Source organism: Penicillium psychrofluorescens (assembly GCF_964197705.1).
Source record: "Penicillium psychrofluorescens genome assembly, chromosome: 5".
NCBI lineage: Eukaryota > Fungi > Ascomycota > Eurotiomycetes > Eurotiales > Aspergillaceae > Penicillium > Penicillium psychrofluorescens.
The window spans coordinates 2,648,052-2,671,013 of record NC_133443.1 but is presented as its reverse complement, the minus strand read 5'-3'; the positions used below and the strand labels follow the sequence as shown (position 1 = coordinate 2,671,013).

The 22,962-nt window shown below is 51.7% G+C and overlaps 8 protein-coding genes across 8 annotated transcripts; 3 read left to right on the top strand and 5 right to left on the bottom strand.

The window, feature by feature from the left end:
• Nucleotides 1-2,925: 2,925 nt before the first annotated feature.
• PFLUO_LOCUS8278 (uncharacterized protein) lies at nt 2,926-3,886 on the top strand (the record flags this gene model as incomplete). Its single annotated transcript, XM_073785997.1, has 2 exons — nt 2,926-2,973; nt 3,047-3,886. 2 exons carry the CDS (start codon nt 2,926-2,928, stop codon nt 3,884-3,886), a joined length of 888 nt encoding a protein of 295 aa, XP_073642297.1.
• Nucleotides 3,887-4,270: 384 nt separating this feature from the next.
• On the bottom strand, nt 4,271-6,235 carry PFLUO_LOCUS8277 (uncharacterized protein; the record flags this gene model as incomplete). The annotated part of the gene is made up of 1 exon (XM_073785996.1): nt 4,271-6,235. One exon carries the CDS (start codon nt 6,233-6,235, stop codon nt 4,271-4,273), a length of 1,965 nt encoding a protein of 654 aa, XP_073642296.1.
• Nucleotides 6,236-7,181: 946 nt separating this feature from the next.
• On the top strand, nt 7,182-8,825 carry PFLUO_LOCUS8276 (uncharacterized protein; the record flags this gene model as incomplete). The annotated part of the gene is made up of 1 exon (XM_073785995.1): nt 7,182-8,825. The coding sequence occupies one exon, from the start codon at nt 7,182-7,184 to the stop codon at nt 8,823-8,825; it is 1,644 nt and encodes a 547-aa protein (XP_073642295.1).
• Nucleotides 8,826-8,971: 146 nt separating this feature from the next.
• On the bottom strand, nt 8,972-10,823 carry PFLUO_LOCUS8275 (uncharacterized protein; the record flags this gene model as incomplete). The annotated part of the gene is made up of 3 exons (XM_073785994.1): nt 8,972-9,528; nt 9,629-9,725; nt 9,801-10,823. The coding sequence occupies 3 exons, from the start codon at nt 10,821-10,823 to the stop codon at nt 8,972-8,974; spliced, it is 1,677 nt and encodes a 558-aa protein (XP_073642294.1).
• A 1,072-nt stretch (nt 10,824-11,895) lies between these two features.
• Nucleotides 11,896-13,722, bottom strand: PFLUO_LOCUS8274 (uncharacterized protein; the record flags this gene model as incomplete). Its single annotated transcript, XM_073785993.1, has 4 exons — nt 11,896-12,220; nt 12,286-12,914; nt 12,994-13,128; nt 13,228-13,722. 4 exons carry the CDS (start codon nt 13,720-13,722, stop codon nt 11,896-11,898), a joined length of 1,584 nt encoding a protein of 527 aa, XP_073642293.1.
• An 835-nt stretch (nt 13,723-14,557) lies between these two features.
• On the bottom strand, nt 14,558-15,823 carry PFLUO_LOCUS8273 (uncharacterized protein; the record flags this gene model as incomplete). The annotated part of the gene is made up of 2 exons (XM_073785992.1): nt 14,558-14,823; nt 14,887-15,823. 2 exons carry the CDS (start codon nt 15,821-15,823, stop codon nt 14,558-14,560), a joined length of 1,203 nt encoding a protein of 400 aa, XP_073642292.1.
• A 1,444-nt stretch (nt 15,824-17,267) lies between these two features.
• Nucleotides 17,268-18,869, bottom strand: PFLUO_LOCUS8272 (uncharacterized protein; the record flags this gene model as incomplete). Its single annotated transcript, XM_073785991.1, has 1 exon — nt 17,268-18,869. One exon carries the CDS (start codon nt 18,867-18,869, stop codon nt 17,268-17,270), a length of 1,602 nt encoding a protein of 533 aa, XP_073642291.1.
• Nucleotides 18,870-20,034: 1,165 nt separating this feature from the next.
• On the top strand, nt 20,035-21,992 carry PFLUO_LOCUS8271 (uncharacterized protein; the record flags this gene model as incomplete). Its single annotated transcript, XM_073785990.1, has 6 exons — nt 20,035-20,250; nt 20,323-20,407; nt 20,480-20,794; nt 20,867-20,982; nt 21,056-21,353; nt 21,412-21,992. 6 exons carry the CDS (start codon nt 20,035-20,037, stop codon nt 21,990-21,992), a joined length of 1,611 nt encoding a protein of 536 aa, XP_073642290.1.
• Between the last annotated feature and the right edge of the window lie 970 nt (nt 21,993-22,962).

Sequence of the window (22,962 nt, the reverse complement as noted above, 5' to 3'; positions counted from 1 at the left end):
GTTCATACATGCCTCCTACACAGCAGAGAACTTGTCGTTTGAGCTTTGCTAATACTATATCTCTATAATTTATCAGTGGCATGGCACGTATCTTCACCGCAGCACCCGGCTTGGTCAAGTTGATGAGTGGAAGTTCTTGGGCAGACACGCAGCTGCCTGAGGTATTCCAAATGACCGCAGTAAGGGCTGAACGGCTGAAAAAGCGCTTGAGATTATTATCTCCAGTTCAGGCTCGCATCTAAGTCTCCAAGTGCAGATAATTGGAATATGTGGTATGGCAAGTTCGACGTTGGTATCAGCATTGTAACGAGTTCTCCGCATCAGGAATGTATTTTCTTTTTGAAGATGTCACGCATCCACACAGAATCCAGTTGATATATGGTTGAGGATATCACGTCCAGATGGGTGCAAAGTGGCATTGCTGCGGTTTGATAAGGCCTGGACTTGTTATAAATGGAATCGCCGCTTTCAGGCCATTGCTGTCGGGGAATAGGATTTAGACGCTCCCCCTTCCCGAAACCATACAAATTTTAAGGCATTTTTCATGTGCTAGAATTCCATATAAAGTGGATATCTGCGCGAAATAATTCCTGTCAAAAGGCTCCGAATGGCCATCGATTTTGGTGGTTTACTTCGGTGATACGCGCGATTGTGTGTACTGAGCGGCGAACAGTGAGCAGCGGAAAAGGTATCTGCAGATTTTCTTGATATAGTCATAATGTATATCGTAGGAAACATCTCATATAACTTTTGCAGACACCCGCCCCCAAGTCAGGCCCTCATTTCCATGACAAGATGAACTTTCTCATCGGGGTGGTGCCCCGCTCGCTTACCATTTACGTTACAAATTTCCAAGAATGATAAGAAGATATCGCGCCAAGCAATCTCATATTTTATAACGTAGGAGAATAAAGCGTATCACTAGTAAATCTACTTTAGTAGTAGTCAATAGTGACAATGATGAGATCGATGGTTCTCTGTTTAAATATCATGTCTGCATTTATAACAGAGAAGCTGGAAAACTCTACTTAGTTAGATCCGCCCACATGGAGGCACAGTTTCCGGAATTCACTAAGTATTTAGTGGGAGGATCAGGAGAGTCAGTGTCAGGATGCAGCAGTTGGACGACTAGTGAATTACCCAGTGGATAATTACTGGCACGCTTTGTTTTCCAGAATCTGCCTCTTCAACACCATCGCGCGGCATGCGGCATGCGGGGGTCTCTGATAATTTGTAATCCATGTGAGGTGGCTACCGACAGCCAGATGGCGATTATCGTCCTGATTATGGTTCCAGCGCAACAAGAAGGATTTTCTCCTGGCAAATTGATGAGCCAATGAGTGGATTTTACTCCGTGAATCTTGTCAGCGATAAGCTCGAAATTTATCGGGAAAGGAGCTTCCGTATCACCTCTCGCAATTCCCACCTGGCCACACCGGCCTTCTACCCGAAAAGACCGCAAACCCCGCCAAATTGAGGCCTGTTAAAAGGGTTTCACGCTACTCGCCACACATGTTTCAACATGCGGGACACAAGAAGAGACCGTCTTCCCGTGGCACTCCACGGGTACCATCGGGAAGCAGGACACTGCTCGCGTGTGCGAAATGCAAAGAAAAGAAGCTGAAGGTAGGAATATATAAGATAAAAACCGTCAAGTGGGATCTACCTTCTAACCTAATAATAAAGTGCGACAATCGGGTCTCGGGATGTAGTAGCTGTCTCCGCGCTGGATCCGGTCAGTATATCTATTGCTGCATGGCTTATTTTCTGGTCCATGATGTTAATCTGACAATAAATGACAGTCTGTTTGGTGGAAGACCCAGTAACGAGGACATATCGGCCGCGAAACTACATTGAGACCTTGGAAAAACGAGTGGCTCTTCTCGAGAGCCTTCTTAAGCAGTGCCGTCCAGATCTCGCCAATAGCGACCTGTTCAATCATTATGCTTTTCGGCCAGAGACTCAGTCTAACTCTACTATCTTAATACAACACACCCAAACACTTGATTATCAGCACGGTGGTCAATCAACCTTACCCAGAGCTAGAGATGACATGCAAAAAGATGACGGTGTTGATAAGCTGGCGTCCAAGGTTGGCCTACTAAGTTTGAATGCAGCTGGAGCAGAGCCTCAGTATTTGGGCCCGTCTTCGATCTTCGCTTTCTCGCGGTTAATCAATGCATCCCTTCGTCAAGTAGTTTCCCCTGATCTCCCCACGGCCAACGTGCTTGAGTGGACCGAGAATCGCTATCCCGTGCCAACATCACCATGCTTATTGCCCGCTTACGAGTCAGCGGTCAAACTCAGTGACGTTTATTTCCAGAACGTCAATACACATTACCCCTTCTTGCATGAGCCGACCTTCAGGGCATGGGAATCAATGTTAGTGGACGAGTCGACGGGATTGGAGATTTGTTTCCCCACTTCTAATTCCTTGTTTTTCTTGAACATGGTAAGAGAAGAAAGTTCTTCATGCTCATTAAAATGATGCTCACAGTGGTAGGTGTATGCTGTTGGCGCTTTGCTTTTACCTAATCTCGGATACTCAGCGGAGGTAAGCAGCAAGACCTATTCCTTGCGGAAATCTGACTCGGTTTAGCATTTATACATGTCAGCACTAATGTATGTCGATGATATATTGGCCTATGATAGTATAGAGGCTGTACAAGCCATCATGTGCTGCGCAATTTACTCCCTTAGATCTTCCACCGGTACTTCGCACTGGTATGGAACACGTGAAAACGAGAAAAGGATCTCTTGCTTATGACATATAGGAAACTCGCTGGTCTAGCACTTCGTCAGTGTATTGATCTGGGTTATCACCGGAATACAAAGCACTTTGCACCGGCTGCAGATCTACTTCAGATAGAATTACGCAAGAGGGTGTTCTGGTGTGCCTATGTGGTGGAGACTCAAGCTGCCGTCATGTTGGGTCGACCCCTGGGTGTCCCTTACCAGGAGGTTGACGTTGAAGTATGTTTTGAAGGCCTTGGATTACCAGCCCAAAGGCATGCTTCACTTTTTGTTCTAATCTGTTCATGTACAGTACCCGATTGACATCGATGATACATGCATTAAGCGCACAGGGCTTGTTGGCACGCCACGGAGCTCTCCGAGTGATACGCCAAACAACATGACGAGAGCGATTCATACATTTCGAATTCGACGTCTTTTGAATCATATCCACACCCGTCTTTACTCAAAAACCGACCCGACTTGTTCGGACAAGCACGACCAGCAGATTGACGTGCAGAATATCCGTGCCGAGATCGAGAAATGGCGCTCTGAGATCCCGCCCGTGCCTTCTCATGCAAATGAAGAGCTTGTCTTATTTACGACTGCAGATTGGTATGATCTGGAATATAACTATACCATTTTACAGCTTTATAGAGCCCAGATCGTCGATCACCGGGCAGGGACAACAGAAGATGTTTTCCTTGATTGTCTGGGGGCTGCAGAGAGCATTTGCCAAAGTTATCGTCGTCAGTATTTAGGGAAGCTAACGAGCTGTACCTGGGCGGCACTTCACGAGCTATTTCTTGCGGGATTGACGTATCTTCACTGCCTTTGGACATCGCCTGCGGCACGAAAGGCATCTGGCCATGAGCAAGCAAACAACACATGTAATGACTGCACAGTGGCCTTGGTGATCATGGCAGAACGATGGGATGTTGCTGCGCCCTACCGTGAGATATTTGTGGCACTTGCCAGCCGGACAATGTCGATGATGAGTGATATGGCTGATGAAAATATATCTAAAGATGTGGCTTCAGCTGATCTTGAGAATTGGGCTGAAGAGGACTTGACGGAGTGGATGAAAATGGTGGCCGATGCGGGTGTGCTTGAAGGCCCTAATGGACTTTTGACTGGTTTAACGATGGAATAACTAAGACGGAAAGAGCAAGCCAAGAAGTGGCAGGCAGATAACATCTGGTCTATATGAAGTCGCAAGAGAAAAATGAGCGCCATCCCACCGTTTACCTCTTAAAGTTCTTAGACTAGGCCAAAGCTCCGAGGCAGCTTCTTCTACCCAATGTCACTATTCTGGGAGGGTAAAAGAGAATCATAATTATTCATCAACCTCTAAGTTATCAAGTGTATCAAGATTAGATCTCCGCAGCCTATCAGAATATGCCCATTGGGCTGCATCTAAACTTCAGACAGCCCATAAATATCTGTTACGGATCATTGGTAAAAGTACCCATCTGCCGTACAAGACAGGGGGTGATAGCACTCGGTTAGATATTCATCCAGCAGAATATAATCTCGATCATGTAATACCCGCCAGTGACACGAACAGCTGGTCAAGCCCGACGTCATAATAACCATTCAGCTCCATATCGAACGGATTCCAGAGACTGTCAGGGGCCTGAGTTCCTACGTGGCCAGCAGGAGTGCTCTGATGTGTCACTGGGTTTATGTTGTGAGGGAAAGGAGGAGGAGGAGAACTAGGACCAGGAATCCCATGAGACGTTGGAGCATCAGAACCCATTCCAAGGCTCTGAAATGACGGTAGCACGGTCCGATGTGTTGCAGCATGCGCGATGTGAGCGATTGAAGGGGAATTTGGAGGTACTAGATCCACCGTGGGCCCCCTGATACTGGCGTTGTTGTCACCCCACGTAGACACATATCCGCCGTCGTCTTCCAGCGTTCCAGACACTCTGCTGGCACAGGGAATCAACGAGTGTCGCGATGGGAGATGATCCATGCCATACGCAGCCTGCTGCCCGTCATTATCGTCCTTACTTGTGCATGATCCTGCTCCCATAGTGCGAGTGACCTGAGGCCCCGTAGCCCTATCCCTACTACCATTCCGATCCTCATCCCGGCCCAACACACCCAGCACGCGCTCCACGTCTCGCAGACAGCTCACCACATGCGCTGGCAAATTCGGCATCGACCAGGCCATCTCCAGTGCATCGCCAAGTTGCACCCCAAGCCTGTCCAGGGAGTGCCGGTCCGGAAATGGGGGGAGAAGATGGTGTAGGTGGTGCAGGATCTGCGCGACCTGGTATATGCTGACTGGCAGAAAGAGATCGTCGACAGTCTCTTCGCCGAGATTGCGTAAGTTGGCGTGCGTGGTCGACCAGAGGTCGCAGAGCTGGATAGCGTTGGATAAGCAGGCGCGCTGGTAGGTGTCGATCAACTCGGGTGGTGTTGCGCACATGGCAGCTTCGGAAACGGATTCGCGGATCCCGGGAATGAGAAAGCGGTACAGGTCGCAGTGGCACTGGAACCAGAGGGTGTGCAGGAGAATGTAGCCATCCCTATCCGGGGAATGTGTTTTCAGCAGGAGCTGGCTGGGGCTGAGCCTAAGATCCTCGGGGAGTCGGTCCTGCAATGTCTGAAGCTCCCGCTGGAGGGCTTCCAGTCTGCCCTTGGTGGCTACGGGGCTCGCGCCTGAGCGACGGACGCCTTTGGTGTATCGCAGGATATTGTCCCGCGAGGCGCTCAGCCGGATGTAATACGCGAGCACGTCCTTCCCATACGGATCATCAGACCTGTGTGCGTCATCCACGCTTCCCGGGATGCTCTCCAGATACTCAGCCCGCGATGGGATGCCCCTCTGGAAACTGGTATCATCGCATGGCAGCTTGATGTGCATGCGCTCACTGGGGCAGATTGCTAGGTCTTCGATACCACCTGAAAACAACCGGTCGAGAAGATAGATGGCCCAGACCAGGCGGCGACGCGACTCCCGAGCAGCTGGCTCTAGTTCAGGTCGCTCGTGATTGAGTTGCAGCGCAAAGGCGCGCCGTGCAGCCAGTGCGACGAGGTCCCAAGCCTGGGCCACCTCGCCAACGTGAAAATGAAAGAGGATGACGAGAACAAGGGCGTGCACTTGCACCAGGGGAAATCGACCCGCGTGGCTAGAAAGCAGAACCGACTGCACTTCGTGTATCCATGTTCGGGCTGTGGTCACGACGATTTCTCTATCCGATGGCTGCCCATAGCTGTTGTCCATGAGCATTAATCCCGAGGCGCACAGCGCTCGGAGCAGAAAAGGATCCAGCTCGTCTTTACTCCATGCAGCTAAGACGGAGGGCTTGTGTAGGAAGATACACGTCATCGGGTTGGTCTTGGAAAAGTACGTGTCGATGTACCGTCGCACTATGATCTTGTCTATCAAAAAGCCGCCCCCCTCTCTTCCTTCTGGTGAGGAGACGGCCATACCCCAGGTTCCTCCTGTGATAGCCCTCTTGGGAGCAGGGGTCGGCAAATACGAGTCCATAGCGATGTGACAACTCTCGGCTCTATCTCGATCCGTATCATTGGTTGTCGTTCCCCAGATGCACGGGCAACCTCTTGCCTGGCATCTCTTGCAGTTGCTTGTTGAGCCATCACCCGAACCCGAACCTGAACCCAAACATTTCACCTTCTGCAAGCGGCACTGCTGGCACGCCTGCAGCGTTCGCCGCCTCTTAGTTCCCGCTTGGGTGAGCAAGACTTGTGATGAGGATGATGAGGAGGAGGCAGTCGAACTTTGGCTATAGTCGACTTGCTCATCCTCTGCTACTGGGAAACGTGACTCGCCGGCAGCCGAGCAGCGGAAGCCAAGGCGCGAGCAGGAACCGCAACTCGGCTCGGCTCGGTCACATCGCACCTTCCTTGCGCGGCATTGCTGACAGGCAGGTCTGAGTTCAGCTTCCGGCATGACTCGTTGCACTTGTTGTTCTCAAAGGGGGTCCCAGATAGTCTGCGAGCTCCGATATCCGGGGACGCACATGTGGTGGCATGGGCCGCCGGGGAGCCCACTCATAAGGTGGACTTCAAGATGCTTTGTGCGCGGGGGCGAGCGGGGAGATCAAGACATAGTCCCTTGAGATGTCGTGCGAGCTCCAGCCCAGCCTCGACCCGCGCTAAACATGTTCCAATATCACGATCAACTGGACTACTTGCCCGGATGTCAGGATGACCCACAGCGAGATCCGATGGGTCCCACCCCCGAGCCGAGATCTCGGATGAACATATCGTGGAGCCATGTCAGTATTAGGATAACCAACAGAGTAAAGGCAACAAAAAGCACAGTACTGGCGTGGGGATTGACAACATGACCAATTTCCCTATCTCCTCAACCGCAGCTCAACGACGCCCTCGAATCTCCTGCATCAGCTAGTTGGCTAAGCAGTCTCTCCTGGACGCACCCACTTATACAACTTCACAGCCAATCGCTCAACATGCCATCCGCCCACAAACTCCCTGCTCTACCCATGCCGCTGGAGGGTGTGAGCACTCCCAACGGTGGCTCCCGTCCCAACTACATCATCTTCATGCCGGACCAGCTCCGGTACGACTCCCTAGGCTGCACCACCACCGGCTCCTCCCAGTCCCCGTTAAGCGGCATCATCCGCACGCCCAACATCGATGCCTTCCGCCGGCGAGGGACGCTCTTCACCAACTGCTTCACCCAAGCCTCGGTCTGCTCGCAGTCCCGCTGCAGCATGTTCACGGGCACCTACCCGCACGTGTCCGGGCACCGTAGCCTCGAGAATCTGATCAAACCGTGGGAACCAAACCTGTTCCGCAGCCTGAAGGAGAACGGGTACCACGTTGCGTGCCTGGCTCCACGGGGGGACACCTTTGCACCGACGGTGACCGAGTTGAGTGTGAGTGAGTATGGATTCCTGGAAACGCCGGAATTCGTACCCAAGTTTTCTAGCGATGGGGGGCAGGACGAGGATGACGACAAGAAGAATAATGTCTGGGCAAGACTCTTCTACAAAGGCCTCCGCAACCACTCCGACGCCCTCGACTACGACGAGGCAGTCGTGCGCTCGGCTCTGACATGGCTCGATTGTCCCCCGGCCGACAAACCCTGGGTACTATTTATGCCACTACTCTTCCCGCATTGTCCCTTCCAGGTCGAGGAACCGTACTTCAGCATGTACGACCGCTCCTCCATTCCCGCCACCGTCTCTCAACCAGAGAAGAAGACCGGCTACGAGCCACGTTATATGGCAACAATCCGGGAACAGTACGGCACCGACAGAGCCACGGAGGACATCTGGCGGGAGGTCAAGGCTACGTACTACGGCATGATCTCGCGCTTAGATGACCAGTTTGGGCGGGTGGTGCGCAAGGTCGACGGGTTGGGGCTGTGGAAGGACACGGTGATGATGTTTTTCACCGATCATGGAGAGTACCTGGGTGACCACGGACTGATTGAGAAGTGGCCATCGGGGTTGTCGGACTCATTGGTTCATGAGCCGCTCCTCATCGGCGGTGCAGGCCTGCCGGAGGGGACGACCGTATCGGGGATGACCGAGATGGTTGATTTGGTTCCGACCGTCTTTGAGATGTCGGGGATTGCGGAGCACTTTGCGCATAATGGGAAGTCGTGGGTTCCCATGCTGTGCCGAGGTGAGACCGAACACAAAGCGTATTCCTTCTCGGAAGGCGGCTTCCTCACCTCGGAGGAGCCGCTGCTCGAGCAGGCGCCGTATCCGTACGATATCAAGGCGGGCTTGCAACACACGGATACGTCGCTCGTTGGGAAGGCCATCTCGGCTCGAGATCAGGAGTGGACGTTTGTCTACCGGCTATACGAGCCGGCGGAGCTATATAACCGGGAGAGGGATCCCCATGAGATGCACAATCTGGCAGGGAATGCCGATTATAAGGAGGTTGTGGACCGGTTTGAGAAAGTCACTCTGAAGTGGTTGGTGGAGGGCAGCGATTTCATGCCGTGGGAGAAGGATGACCGGTTTCCTCACGTGGACTTGAAGAGCCCGCGAGAGCAGATGGAGGAGCGTTTGAAGATGCTGAAGAGGGGAGCGGAGGCGGCAGAGCAGAATGGGACCCATGAGCGGGTTAGTATGTAGATCTGTATCTATATAACTTGGATTTCTACACTTGTTCAAATGAAGTCTTTCGCCGTCTAGGTAGATGCTGCTCACTCCTCAACTCCAGGTGTTCCTCTTCACACACCGTCTCCAAGATATTCTAGGTCTAGATCCCGTCTGTCTAACTAAGCCTTCGTAACGGCAAACTGAGGCGTCTGCACCATCCCGGTCTCCGCAAAATACGTTTCCCAGTGATCCACCAACCTCGCCATGACCTCCGTCTCCGTCTTCGACAGGTCCTGCAGCTCGCCGGGGTCCCTCTCGACATTATACAACTCCCAATCGTCCTTCCCGCGCGGACTCGCAATCCAAACCGCCTTCCACGGCCCTTCGCGGATCGCCCGCTGTCCGAACAATTCCCACCCGTGGACGTGTGTCTCCTCGTCGTGCACCGTGCTTTCGGGAGCGCAGTAGTCGGGCGACGACAGGTGTGGCACCCAGGACTGACCGCGTGGCGCTACCACGGTCCGTCCACGAAACGAGGACCCCGGGTGTGCGACGCCCGCGAGGTCGAGAATCGTCGGGAGGATGTCCATGACGGTGGTGAAGCGGTGGGTGATGGCGCTTTGACGGGCCGAGAAGGGAGGGTATCGGATCACGCATGGACAGCGGATGCCGCCTTCGGTAATCCAGCACTTGGAGCCGCGGGAGGGCGCAGTGGCGGCGCAGGCCCAACGCGCTCCTAGAGAGAAGGGGTTGTTAGTTCGTCTGCCCAGAGGGGGAAGAGAACAACCCCGAGAGGTCGCCTGTATATTGAAAGGATGGGGCGCAGTCGAACCTACCATACCACACAAACGAGGTCTTCTCCCCGATGTTCTCGACCCGGTTATCATAGTATTTCTCAATCACACCTGCCATGGTGGTTTTGTTTCCCATCATCTAAGCATATATCAGCTATGAGTATCCTCCAAAGGAATATCACCACTTCTCTATCAAAGACTGGTCACAACTTACCGGAAGAGCCTCCAATGCTGCCCCCTCTGCTCCATTATCCGACATGAACAACACGAAGGTGTTGTCCAACTCGTCCGTCTCCCGTAGGTAATCCACCACCCTTCCGATATTGGTGTCAATGAGATCCACCATCGCCGCAAACACCTCCATTTTGCGCGCCGAAGCGGTCCTTTCCTCCTCGCTCATATCGTTCCACTCCTTGCCGAGCACCCCGGATGGTGGAGCAGGTTCCACCCCGGCAGCCACGATTCCCAATTCCACCATGCGCTTCAATCGTTGCTGCGTCAGCGCATCCGGCCCATCTTGGTACTTGCCGTGGTACTTCGCGACCACCTTCCTCGGCGCCTGCAGCGGCCAGTGCGGCGCCGTCAACGGGAGGTACGCGAAGAACGGCTTGTCCTTCTCTCTTTCATCCCTCTTTGCAAAGAAATCCAACAGACGATCCGTGAAACTCGTCGTCGAGTAGAAATCCTCAGGCAGGTCGGCCTCGCGATCCAGAAACTCCTCCCCATCCATCCAAAACCCATCGGTATTCATGCACGGAATCCGAAACTCCCCATCCTCCAACTGTGGCTCCCAGCCATGATGATTCCCACTCCCAGGAAGGAAGGAGAAACTCTTGTCGAAGCCCCTGCTACACGGCGCCAGCTCTTTGGTCAGGCCCAGATGCCACTTCCCCGACATCATGGTCAAATACCCTGCATCTTGCAGAACCTCCGACAGCGCAGCCACCCGGAAATTCAAGTAGCCTTCGTACCCGGGCTTGTCCTGGAAGAAGGTCCCGTGAGCGCGCATGTGCTCGGCCATCTGGCCCAAACCGGCGATGTGATTGTCCGTGCCGGAGAAGAGCATTGAGCGCGTGGGCGAGCAAGCCGACGCGGTGTGGAAGTTGGTCATGCGGATGCCTTCGGCGGCGAGCTGGGAGAGGACAGGAGTGGAGATCTCCCCTCCGTAGGGGGAGATGTCACTGAAGCCGAGGTCGTCGGCGACGATGATGAGAAAATTGGGTTGCTTGGTTGCCATTGTCGCTGGGGGAAGGAAGGTGGTAGTGGTGTTTTGACTGCGATTTCGTGCAAAGATCCAGAGGTAGAAAGTTTTTGATCAAATATTCGAAAAAGCTGTTCAAGTGATGAGTATGAAGTTATTCGACTCGGGCAGTGGTGCCCATCCGTGTAATTTTCCGAGCATTGGGAACGCACCGGTCAAAAATATCGGCTAGCCTCTAAAGACTTATCTATATGGGGTGGAACGTTCGACTGACAGATCGATTCGCTACTGCCCAAGGGGTATACCTCGTCCTATATGTTGACTGGCAAGGGATGTTTATGGAACCGCGGGTTCGAACGTGGTTGAGGCGCTGCTGCCGTCTGTGAGCCAGCCACTTTCCCACATTTCCACCCCCGCATAGACGGCTGTCCACGGACCCATGAGCCATGTATGGCCAGTATCCGAGATCATAGGGCGTTATGAGGGGGTTCCGTCCAGCCGTTTCCAGGCATCGTGTACGGGTCCCGCCCACACTAGAGGCACCGAGATCCGAAGCTAACCCACCTAGATTCCGAACTCGCGACTACCGTGTACTACGACAGCGATGCATTAAGCCTGGTTTTCACAGCGGGGGTTCAAAACCAGGTTCTCGTTACCAAGATCAATTTAATCTTCCATCAGGCGACAAAATCATCAGAGTAGGATGTATACAGCATCCTGCGTGCTGCATACTGTATACATGCACGCCAGAGGCGTCACCTAAAAACCTTTTCCCGGAGTACTGCATGCTACAGAGAAGTATTATACTATCATATGTGTGCTACCATGTGTACTATTATGTATGGGTTACTACGTAGGTCACTCCACAGAGCGGATTCCTCTGCCCGGTGGGGCTTTCCGATTCAGCGAGTGTTACCGACTACCCACTGGTTACGACAAGGGCTTAAGCGTGATCAGCTAGACCATGAATGATTGATTCATCTGAATTTGAACTCTTCTACTCGAAGGGATGGAATTATACTTCACCCTGGTGTTTAGCTCCACATCACTCCCCTCGGAACCCTAATGACGGCGACAGTGGAACCGTTCGAACCATGATGGGATAGCCCTAAGCACCGCGTCCATTGTCTTCAACATGAGCAACCCTACCATCCTCCTTGGCATCATCATTACCTTCATCTTCGGGATTTTTTATGCTACCAATATCTTCCAATGGCGTCTCGAGTTTCCACTTGGAAAAATGCCTCATGGGGCAACCGGCATCGAAGATGGCATCAATCTCCTCCAGAGTACGGCCTTTGCACTCCGGGATGCAAAAGTAGGCGAATAGTATGGAGAGGAAGGTGACGCCGCCGTAGATAAAGCCGACCTTGGCACCGAGGTCGGCGTAAGGTGCGTCGAGGAGGTAGGGGAGGGAGAAGGTCACGGCGAATCTTGGATAGAGGAGTCAGTTTAGCCGAATGAAGTGGAAAGTAGGATGAAGGGCAACGAGACGTACTGCGTCAAGATCTGAAGAACACTTGCAGTTCGATACGTGATATCTCGCAACTTCATGCTCGGAATCTCAGCGCTGAGGACATGGCACGTCGGCGCCCAACCAATGATGAAGCCGGACGACAGTAAGATGAGCGCTGCCAAGATCCCAGTCTTAACGGGATTCGAGGAGAGGTCTGTATCGAGTCTGACTCCCAAGCCAGCCATGGCGAATTGGGCCGCCATCTGGAGCGTGCCGCCGATGAAGAGCAGGTGCCGCCGGCCGAGCTTGTCCATCAGCACCATTGCAAAAAGCACAAGAACGACCTGCAGGGACCCGTTGATGACGGTGAAGGTGAATGGGTTGATGAAACCCAGCGACTTGACGAAGATGGCGCCGTACACACTGACGACCTGGTACCCGTTAGCCTGCGCGAAGAAGTTGGCCCCTAAGACTGCTATGGTGCGTTTGGTCATCGGCGCGGTTCTAAACATGTCCCTGAAAGAGCCCTTCTCGACCTCATGGTCGATGGCCGATTTGATGACGGCCATCTCCGTGGCGATTTCCTCGGGCGTGAACCTCCCCTTCCGCAGACGCGTCAGGGAGGCGAGGGCGTCGGCGTCTCGGCCTTTCATGGCGAGCCAGCGAGGGGACTGTTTTGGATATCAGCCAATCAAGGAAAGGGCATCAAATGGGAGGCATCGGCAGTATGCGACTTTGATTGTTTCTTACTTCAGGGACGAACCAGGTGCCGCAGACGACGATGGCAGGTACGACATAGAAGAGGCCGTACGGGATGCGAAAGGCTGCAGGGGAGTCTAGGCTGCCGGTTGCGCGTGCCACGGCGTTGATGACGAGTCCTCCGATCTGTTTTGATATGAAACTTTCGAGTCAGTGGCCGGTGATTCCTTCAATCCCCTGAAAAGGGAACACCCTCCATCGAAGGGCGGGTGGTCTACAACTTACACCCAAAGACAGCTGAAACGTTCCAACGACAAAACCCCTCGCCCTCCTCGGCGTGATTTCTGCTTGGTAAATCGGCACAACGGCCAGTTGCATGCCAACATAGAATAACACTAGCACCCTTCCCGCCAAGATCTGTTTCGCCGACGTAGCGGTGATGACGATGGTCGTGGCCACCAAGGACCATATGCTCATGCTGAAAATGCACATCCGTCGACCGAAGCGGCTGCTCACAAAACTGCCAAAGAGGATGCCGACGGCCATGCCGAGCAGGGGCAGGGAGGCAAACATCGAGAGCCAGACGGTTTTCAGTGCGTACTTTCCAGTCTGAGGATTGTAGGTGCCGTACTGGCGATCGAAGGCGGACATAGCTTGGGTGGTATTGAAGCCTTGCTGGTCGAAGCCGTAGTTGAACTGCGAGACGGCGATGAGGATGACGGTCAGGCCGAGGGTGAGGTTGAAGGTCTCGGCTATGGCAAGGTGCCGTAGGCCTAACATGGTGACAGAGTAGGTGGTTTTGTTGATTGAATTTGGTTCAAGTTGATGGAGATAGTCTGCCGGTGCCTTGTTTGGGGTGACGAGGGTGTCTCTACCGAATTTCGGCGGGTGATCCTTTGCGGGCAGGATGCACAAGATGATTATATAGTCTGCTCACGGGAGAAGAGCGAAGGAGACGTATGGGTGCGATCAGTTTGGTTCTTTCTATCGATGATAAAGAATCACCTCCGATGGTGCAATTTCGTTCCTGATTCATACCAGCCGCGTATCAGAACAGTCCCGGCTCATATCCTGTATTATGCTCGCTTCAAAGCTTCCCATGGGGATCCGGCAGACGTCAGCACTTTGACAATCATGCGATCCGGGTTAAAGGACCGAGATCACACTGGTATGCTATTGGTTTAGAATCTTGAGCATCGCTATGTTAGCCATGGTTAGTCGTGAGTTCGGAAGCTCAGTAAATTGGGTTCGGATATCGGTGCCTCTAGTGTGGGCGAGACCCGTCCACGATGTCTCCCCCACGGGGAAGACTAGGACGGGGCGGGTCTAGTAGGTCAGGCTGTGGTGCCGTACGAGCGGGCGGACGATCACCTAGTAGACTTTGGGACCCCCATCCTATTATACATTCTGTAGTCAGACGACGCTCAAAATCAGGGAGGATTAAGTTCATCGATGCCCCTATTTCATAACCTCAATTTCAGACTACAATTCCGCCCTAAAAAGGTGGTTGCTGTAAGGGCAGCTGCACTGTAACGTCATGCTGCGATTGTATGCCTGGTCCTTAGGGCTATTTATGCCTCACAACCGCGTTGCTGAGTTCCATCAGCCGACCTCCTTAGTAAACTGGCACCTTGAAGGCATCGAACTCATATGTAAAGCTGTCAATCGAAGATTGGCTAAACTGGCACTCAAATTTCTTCCCGTTGCCAGACCACATCGGCCTAAGCGGCCACTTGCAGATAGTGTCAATATGGCCTGTGCCCTCGAGCGTCGCTGGAGCCACGTCCCGCTCAACCCAGTCGATTACAGTTTGCAAGGTGGTTTGAGGCCAAGGCCCAGTAGGCTGTAAGGGATTGAAGTCGCAGTGGGCTGCACCGGGAACTAATTGGATGAGATTAGAGCTGCAAAATATCAAATGGAAGTAAACCGTGATGTGCCACTCACTCAAGTAAAGGCGATAAAAGTCGTCTAGGGCTGCAACGCCCTCTTGGTAGCTCAAGTTTGGATACATGATCTTCCGTACCGAGTCGTAATAGTGTATTGATGAAGCTGTGGGCACTGAGTTGTCTTGCTCGCCGTGTATATGAATAATTTTACCGCCTGCGGATCTCAAAGCACTGAGGTCCGGGTACGTGGTCTGAAGCGAGTCGTAGTATCTGTTCATTCCTAGCGTCATCCAGTCGACAAGTGTGTCGTAGTTCACGCCATTAAGGGTATCAAGATTATCGGCGTCCCGGAGTTGAAGGTAGCGTGCGACCCATTCGCCACCCAGGCTACTGATTTCGTTGTCCCAAGTGCCTGAAGCTTGGTTGTACACAGCACTAACATCACCAAAGCCTGCACCAGGCCGATAAGTGATGTAGGCGCGCTGGCCTTGAGAATTGTGTAGGCCATTTAGCATTGTCTGGGCAACTTCCACGCCCTTGGCTGTGATCTTGCCTTTTTGCGCAGGCACACTGCCGCTACTAGCACAAGAGTAGGCTTTTCCAATAAAGTTTTCGAGATGGAGGGCTTCAGTGCAGAGGTCAGAACGCGACACAACACCATCAGCCAAACCGTCAAGTGGGTCGCAGAAGGCGATCGTCAAGTTCACGATCTTATCCAGCTCGCAAGGAGGCGGGGAGTAGGAAAGTGTTTTTTCAACGACATTCTCGAATAAGTGGTTGACCTGTTGTTGGCCTAAACGTAATGCAGGGGCGCCAACAACCGCGCCGTCGAACTGATCAGGGAACCTCTGCAATTGGCTCCAGCCCTCACGCCCACCCTCAGAGCAGCTCTGATAGTACGCATAGATCTTCGAGTTGTCGGAGACTTTGTAGATCTCCCTGGCAAACTGTTTGCCTAGCAGAGCAAGCTCGTGATGAGCCTGGTAACCCATCATATATGTCGACTGCCAATTGATAGTGCCGTTACTTAAGAGAAAGACGTCATCCCATGAAGCGTCAAACGAGCCAAAACCACCATCGGTAATACCACTGAAGCGGACATATAAGTACCCGTGTTTATGGCGAGTCCAGATCCACCAGTTGAGACATAGCGGTTCGAGAAATCAGATGGGTGTGGAAGCCAGTAAGAGACGTGGACGATATCACCAGGAATGCCGTTGTGCGATTACGCAAAAGTCACATTACAATAATCGATGTCGGCGGTCGGGAAGAAACTGGATGAGAACGATGCGTTGTGGATCAAGTCCACCTCCACACTGGATGCGTCGATGGTGATCCCAGAAATTACACCATTTGGAAGAGCAGACCTGGCATAGCTTGTTGTGCAAAGGTCGCTAAGGGAGGATGCCGATGCAACAGCCCCCCAGGCAGATAGATAAAAGGCCGGACGCATGGCTGGTGTGTGTATCGGGCGACTGCTTTACCGCTGAAGTTCAAGAAAGTTGGAAAGAGGTAAAAACTAACATGTGCAACACTGGGCAGATATAAGAGGAAGGAACACTGTTTATAACTGGACTAAATTATCCCCCCAAAATTGTAACTAGCTCCTCTGCTCTACTGAGGAGATTCGGCTAAAGAATTACCACCAAGCATTCGCTTGGCCGACTTACCCCTACAGTTTTAGCGCGAGCTTGCTCCCGTGCCTGGGCCCAACCAGTACAGAGTCTGGGATAAGTAGGCGGTATTGACAGTTGACACTTCACTGTTATTTCCGAACTAGCTCTGAAAGGAACCACCCCATCCCCCTTCCCCACGATTCCCCACATCCGGCGACTATAGGGCCCCCTGTCTGGGGAAATGGCCAGGCTCGAGTCGATCATCTGGCTAAGCGAGCGAGTTACATTCGGTGCTCTCCTTACTTTTTCTTCCCTAAACACCAAATTGTGGCGTATAGGGTTGGGCCTAGCTCATCCTTAAATGGTCATTTGAGCTTGTATAAGCGAATGCCACCCAGTCGATGCGGATATTGTCTTTTCCTTACCCCAAACAAAATACTAGCCCCGCATTGGTTCTTCCTCCGGTCCTCTCTTCGGTCCTTCGCGTAGAGAAATTCATTCCTGCTATAAAAGCTCAGACCACCTAGATAATAATGACGCCATCTTTGCTGGGGACTGGAAGGCCCATGTCTGAGAATTCTGCTTCTTTTAGGAGATTTCTGATAGTATAAGTTTCTTGAAAACATCTGGCCATCAGAGGAGTAGCTAGCGCCGCTGGAGGATATTGCAACCATATTGAATATACAACTTATCTAACAGCTCTTTTTACGGTACTAGGCTATCGCAGACGGCGCGAAGGTTTCTCTAAAATTTTGACGTGGCACAAGTTCTAAAGAAGAGCACAAGATTTCCACAATGTCCCGTCCTGCTCCACGGCCACAGACTAGTAAGCCTCGAGCGTAGAGAACCATGATTTGAACAACTCGACCTTGGCCTTCGACGCCACAGGAATACTTCCCCAGGCATCACCCACGTGCTGCACAAGCTCGTTGTCAGCGGTGGAGGGCCAATGCACTAAGCCATCGCCGTTGGGATTGCCCGTCTTGATGAAGTTGGACCAGTATCCATTCATTTTCGCCGCAATTACATAATCCTCAGTGGTCCATGGCTTGTCAGTGCCATAGAGATTGTTGAGGACGTAGTTGATCTCGGATTCATGATAAGCGCCTTGATCCTGACCTGGCGGGGCGTGATCCCAAAAGTAGGTGTAAACAGGCTGCTGGCTCGAGATGGCCCACAGCTGTGTCCAGAGCCACGTGCCAACCTTCGATCTGTCGGTGAACTGAGAATTGTAGGCGCCTGAGGCACGGACAGAGTTGTTTGCAGGGTAAAGTGCAAGGAATTTCTGAGCCCAATCACCAGTTGTGTAGGTTTCGTCCAGGTCATTCAAGTATTCGGCCACGGTGATGTTTAACCCATACTCCGCACCGCTCTCATCTTTCGTATTGCCCGTGATAATAGGCACGTTATTGGCCGCTCCGATGCGCAAAGTTTCAGCATAAGTAGCCGGCATAGCGTAATAATCCAGCGTTGCCCCAAAGCTCCAACCGTCCATCACAGTGTCCTCTAATTCGGACCAGGGAAGCTTTCGCATCTCGGCAATAGTGCTGACATTTTTGCTGAAGGTATAATTAAGGCCTTGAGCTAAAACATATGCCTGGGTATTGTAGCCCTCGGCAAGGCTAGTGCAAAGCGGATCATGAGGGTCACGAACACCACTTTCGATAATCGCATCTTTAATGAGACCCTTTGTGAGAGGGCTGTTGAGAATATGGTAGGTAGCTGCAGATCCAGCTGACTGCCCCATAACAGTGATATGCCCAGGATCACCGCCAAAGTCGGCAATGTTCTCGTGAATCCATTTTAATGCGGCAAACTGATCTAGCATACCCCAGTTGCCGGAGCTATTGGAGCCAGTGACTCTGTAGAATTCTTCGCTGAGCTCGGGGTGCGCGAGCCAGCCAAATGATCCCGTCCGATAATTATAGTTGACAAACACAATTCCTTTGTCGGCCATTCCACCGCCATCGAAGAGCGCATCAGCAGCAGTGGACTCTGCCGGATAACTCCACATTACAACTGGGAGCTTGGCATCAGAAGAGTTTGCCGGACCCCAGATATTCAGGTTCAAGCAGTCCTCATCGATTGTGTACTGCGTTTCGGTAGTGGCCGAGGGACAGACATTGCCATAAAACTTCGCATTGCGTATAGTGTTGTGCCACGATTTGGCCGGCTGGGGCGCTCGCCAACGGTTCTGACCTCCTGTGGTTGCCGCAAATGGGATGTTCTTCCAGACCGTAATTTCTTTCCAATTGGCCAGATTGCCGCTTGGGGTGCTGTTAAAGGCAGGGTATCCTTGGACCTTGCCATACTTGGTCTCGATGACTGTGTCATATAACGCGGCGGACGAGCTCGGGATCAAACTTGAAAGAACGGCCGCCGAAGCAAGTAGTCTAGAAAGCCCAGAAAATGAAAGGTTTTCCATGATGGCCGGTACTCGAAATAAATGTTTGACAAGATGGGACAGAAAAAGGTGCAGAAAGCATCTTAAATCAATTAAATCAATTTGTGCATTGGTTACATCCAGTCCGAAAACTTTCGGTGTAATAGTCGCAGCCTCGGAGGACGCGTACCTTGTATGGAGACCGTAAAGAATATCATAAGAAAAGTGGGGATGTGATAGTGCCAGTATAGTGCAGAAAAAGGCTGAGAAGTGTGATCGACGACAGAGCTCCGTTGTGTCGATCGTTCCGGGAGATTTGCTAATTGGAAAGTGGGTCTCACCCGAAAGCCAAAATTCCTAGTAACCACCAACATCATACGTAGGTACACCATGTTCGTCAGAGTGGGAACGTCGTACGTCAAGCCCCTACCCCTACTTACGTGTCAAAGGAGCCAGCGAAGCGAGGCGGGTAAAGACTCAAGAGCCTTGGCGTTCGCTAAGCTTGTTTGAGGACTCGGGCTACGCGGTTTAAATTGCCGCGCAAGGGAAACCGAGGCGCAGATCTTTTTTCGGGAATCAATATGATTGGCGTGCGATTACCTGCATGCCCCAGCGTCAGTGAGTTATTCTTCTACTTTATCCTCCTTCGAGACCGTTCAGCGTCGTCGCTCACTTATGCCGAAAACGGCACGTAGACCGAGATTAAAGTGATGATCTGCAGCGATCTGGATGTCGCGGTACATTATCAGAGACCCAGTGTGAATCTGTTTAATTAGTTCTGTCAGGAGGGTCAGAGTTCTGGTACCTAACACCTGGATTTCGGCACGGACTAGAACAGAATGTAGCATACGGCTTAATGATAGTGTTATCCCCGGCTCGAATCTAGGCTTTCCATCTCCGTGATTGAGCTTCGGACCAAATCACTATCTACGGTAAACCTGCGGTGATCCCCCCGCTTTTTTTAGGCCAAAGCGGATGACCGCAGTACGTAGAGAGCATCTGGAGCCTGCTACGACGGCGCCCCCGCGGATATACTTTTAACACTCCACACACACCCACATTCCGTGTGGGGAAATGCTCCGATCTACTGGATTATCCGAGTGATCCGATGAAAGGGTTTGAGCATAAATAAATGTTTATTAAGGGCACTCTGGGCAGATGTATACTTGCGCATACCTGCTGGCATTGTCCATATATCATCGTTGTCATGCTTCAACTCACTCCATTTGGATTGCTGGGGCTGGCTGCCGTGGCCCTCGGTGAACTCAACCCTCCATATTATGCGAATTTGACTTGGCAACCCGCTCGCACGCTGTCTAATTGGTCCAATCTCACCGTCGAGACGCGCACAGGAACATTCATTGGCATGCTGAATGACACCTACCCCGACGTCCGCCAATTTTTGCGTGTTCCTTTTGCCCAGGTGAGACACCAGGTTCCCTCTCCCTCTATTTATAATGCGTATATTGTGAAGGAAGCTAATTATTCCTTTCAGCCACCAGTAGGGGACCTCCGATGGCTCCCTCCTCAACGGTTGTCGCACTCCTCGAAGAAAATTGACTCGACTCGGTATGGCCCGGGTAGGTGGATCTGACCGTTATGCTTCCTGTTGCGGCTATGGATTGCAAGTATACTAATGCTGATCCCACTAGCCTGTCCACAATATGTTGCTACGAGTGACGCCCTATGGTCCGAGTATGAGCCCACCAGTTTGCTGCTTAGCGTTGGTGAAGCCGACAACCAGGGTGCGACGGCCTGGTCTTCCGCCGAAGACTGCCTTTCGCTTGCTATTTGGACACCCTCCTACGCTAACAAGACCTCGAAGCTGCCTGTTGCGCTATTTGTCACTGGTGGCGGTGGGGTTACTGGCGGAATCGAGGTTCCATCCCAGTTGCCGTCTCACTGGGTGTCACGCTCTCAGGAACACATAGTGGTGACAATAAACTACAGGCTCAATATATTCGGAAGTGAGACTCAACTATTGTTGCCATTTCCTATCTAGGTGCATGAAAGAGCTAACCCATGATATACTCTTCTAGACCCTAAATCGAGAGCGCTAAAGGAGCCCTCGCTGACCATTCTGGATGTCCGGGCTGCAGTAGAATGGGTATGGGAAAATATTGAGGCCTTTGGAGGTGATCCGAAAAATATCATGGTCGGTTCTACATTTCCTTTTTGCTTTTCCCCGGATGAGAGATCATTCGAATTGTCTGACATTTTCCACACAGCTCTGGGGACAGTCTCAAGGCGCCGCATTAACCCACTTATACACTCTGGCCTTCCCGCACGACCCACTTGCGGCGAAATTTGGTATCATCTCTCAGCCACCCTCGGTGACAATTAACCTTACAGAGACGGAGGATGTCTACCAAGACTTTCATATTGTGGCTAAAGGGCTCGGGTGCAACTATGGAGATGACGCGGACGCCGAGCTTGAATGCATGCGGCAGGTATCCTGGGTTCAGATAGAGGAGTACATCAACCGCTACAACGGCACTCCCTCAATTGCCTTCACCAACTGTATCCGTCTGTTTATCCTTCCCTCGACGAGTGCATCTACAATATAATTGACTATTTGGGACAGCGGACGAGAGATATATTTTTTCAAATGAGACTAAGCGGTACATCTCCGGCCAAGTCGCGCGGGGTCCGGCAATCCGGTCAGATGCATCGAGAGAAATGGCCAGCGCACAGGAGAATTTGGCAATGGAGTTTGAGGGCCAGTGGATCTGCACCGCCTATGATGACTCTAAATTGCGTGCGACCTTGGGGCTCGAGACGTACCGATACGAGTGGGCGGGTAATTTCTCCAACATCAGCCCGGTGCCGTATCTTGGAGCCTTCCACTGGTCAGACCTGTTAATGATTTTCGGCACCTATATGACTGATAAGGGCAAAATTTCCGACCTTGAGGTTGCGACTTCGGAAACAATGCAGGACTTCATTCTGGCCTTTCTCAAAGACTCGTCAACGGTCAGCTCCACTGTTGGCTGGCCAGCGTTCGATGCTACGACGCAACACGGGGGTCTTATCCTTGAATTTGGCAATCAAACGACGGTGAAAAATATCACGGGTGATTTTCTCGAGGCTGGTTGTTGGAATTCTTCCATTCCATTCAGGATATATGAGCCTAGGCAGAGAGCAGCACGCAGGCGGGCAGTGTAGTATCTGTCTTCTGAGCCACATGCACAGCTGAAATTCGCAGCGAAGAGGCATATTCAGTGGAGTATATAGATGTACTCGTGTCTCTAAGAATCGCTAAAGGCCGTGTTTATATTCTTAGCTCCGCAAACATGCCCAGTGGCAAGGGTATTTTTCAGGCCACTTACATCTATTATTTCTGTTTCCCGTTTCGTCTATTTCCCAATTTAGGACCAAAATGGATTTGAATAGCTTCAGAAATTCTAGTACCTATCCGTCGACACTAGGTTGGCTATGCTCGTCAGTGTATTGGGATAGTCCGCGCTAAGCTTCGTATGCTGCCATTCCGACAACAACATGGGCTACCTACACTAGTCTTAGATAGACTTAGCCGTAGCCTTATCGTTAGGGTCAGAGATAGTTTCTCTATATAAATATGGAAGCCAATTACGAATCCTAGTGGTAAGTCGTGACGCCGTACAATAGGGATGTGACGTAAACACTGCGCCACTTTGCAATATATACAGACTGGTAAGTTTATCCTCAGAAAATGAATGCACCTAAAGATTCTGTATTCTGCTCTGAATTGTTTTATTATCCTGATATGATGAGCGGATCGAATTCGATACCGGCCTACTTCGATACTCATGAAAAATTGGCAACCTGGAACGATGACCTTGAATTCCTAGGATATATTCTCTGCGAGGTGATAAAGCCCGATGAATTCAACAGAAGAGGCTTTCAATGCCATCAGGCGATAGATTTTCCTGCTATTGTCAGCATACTTCGAGAGGAATCAAGTCAGCCTGATGGAAAGCTCAAAGCTTTTATGAACAAAAATGAGCGGAAAGTTTTTCGGAAATTACTGGATACCACGAGGGGAATCAGAAACTTCGTAGCCCACCATCAAGTTCCAGATGAAACACACGTCAACAAACTACAACTTGCAAAAGAGCAGCTTTGTTCTCGGATCGAGAGTCTCATTAGCAAGGTA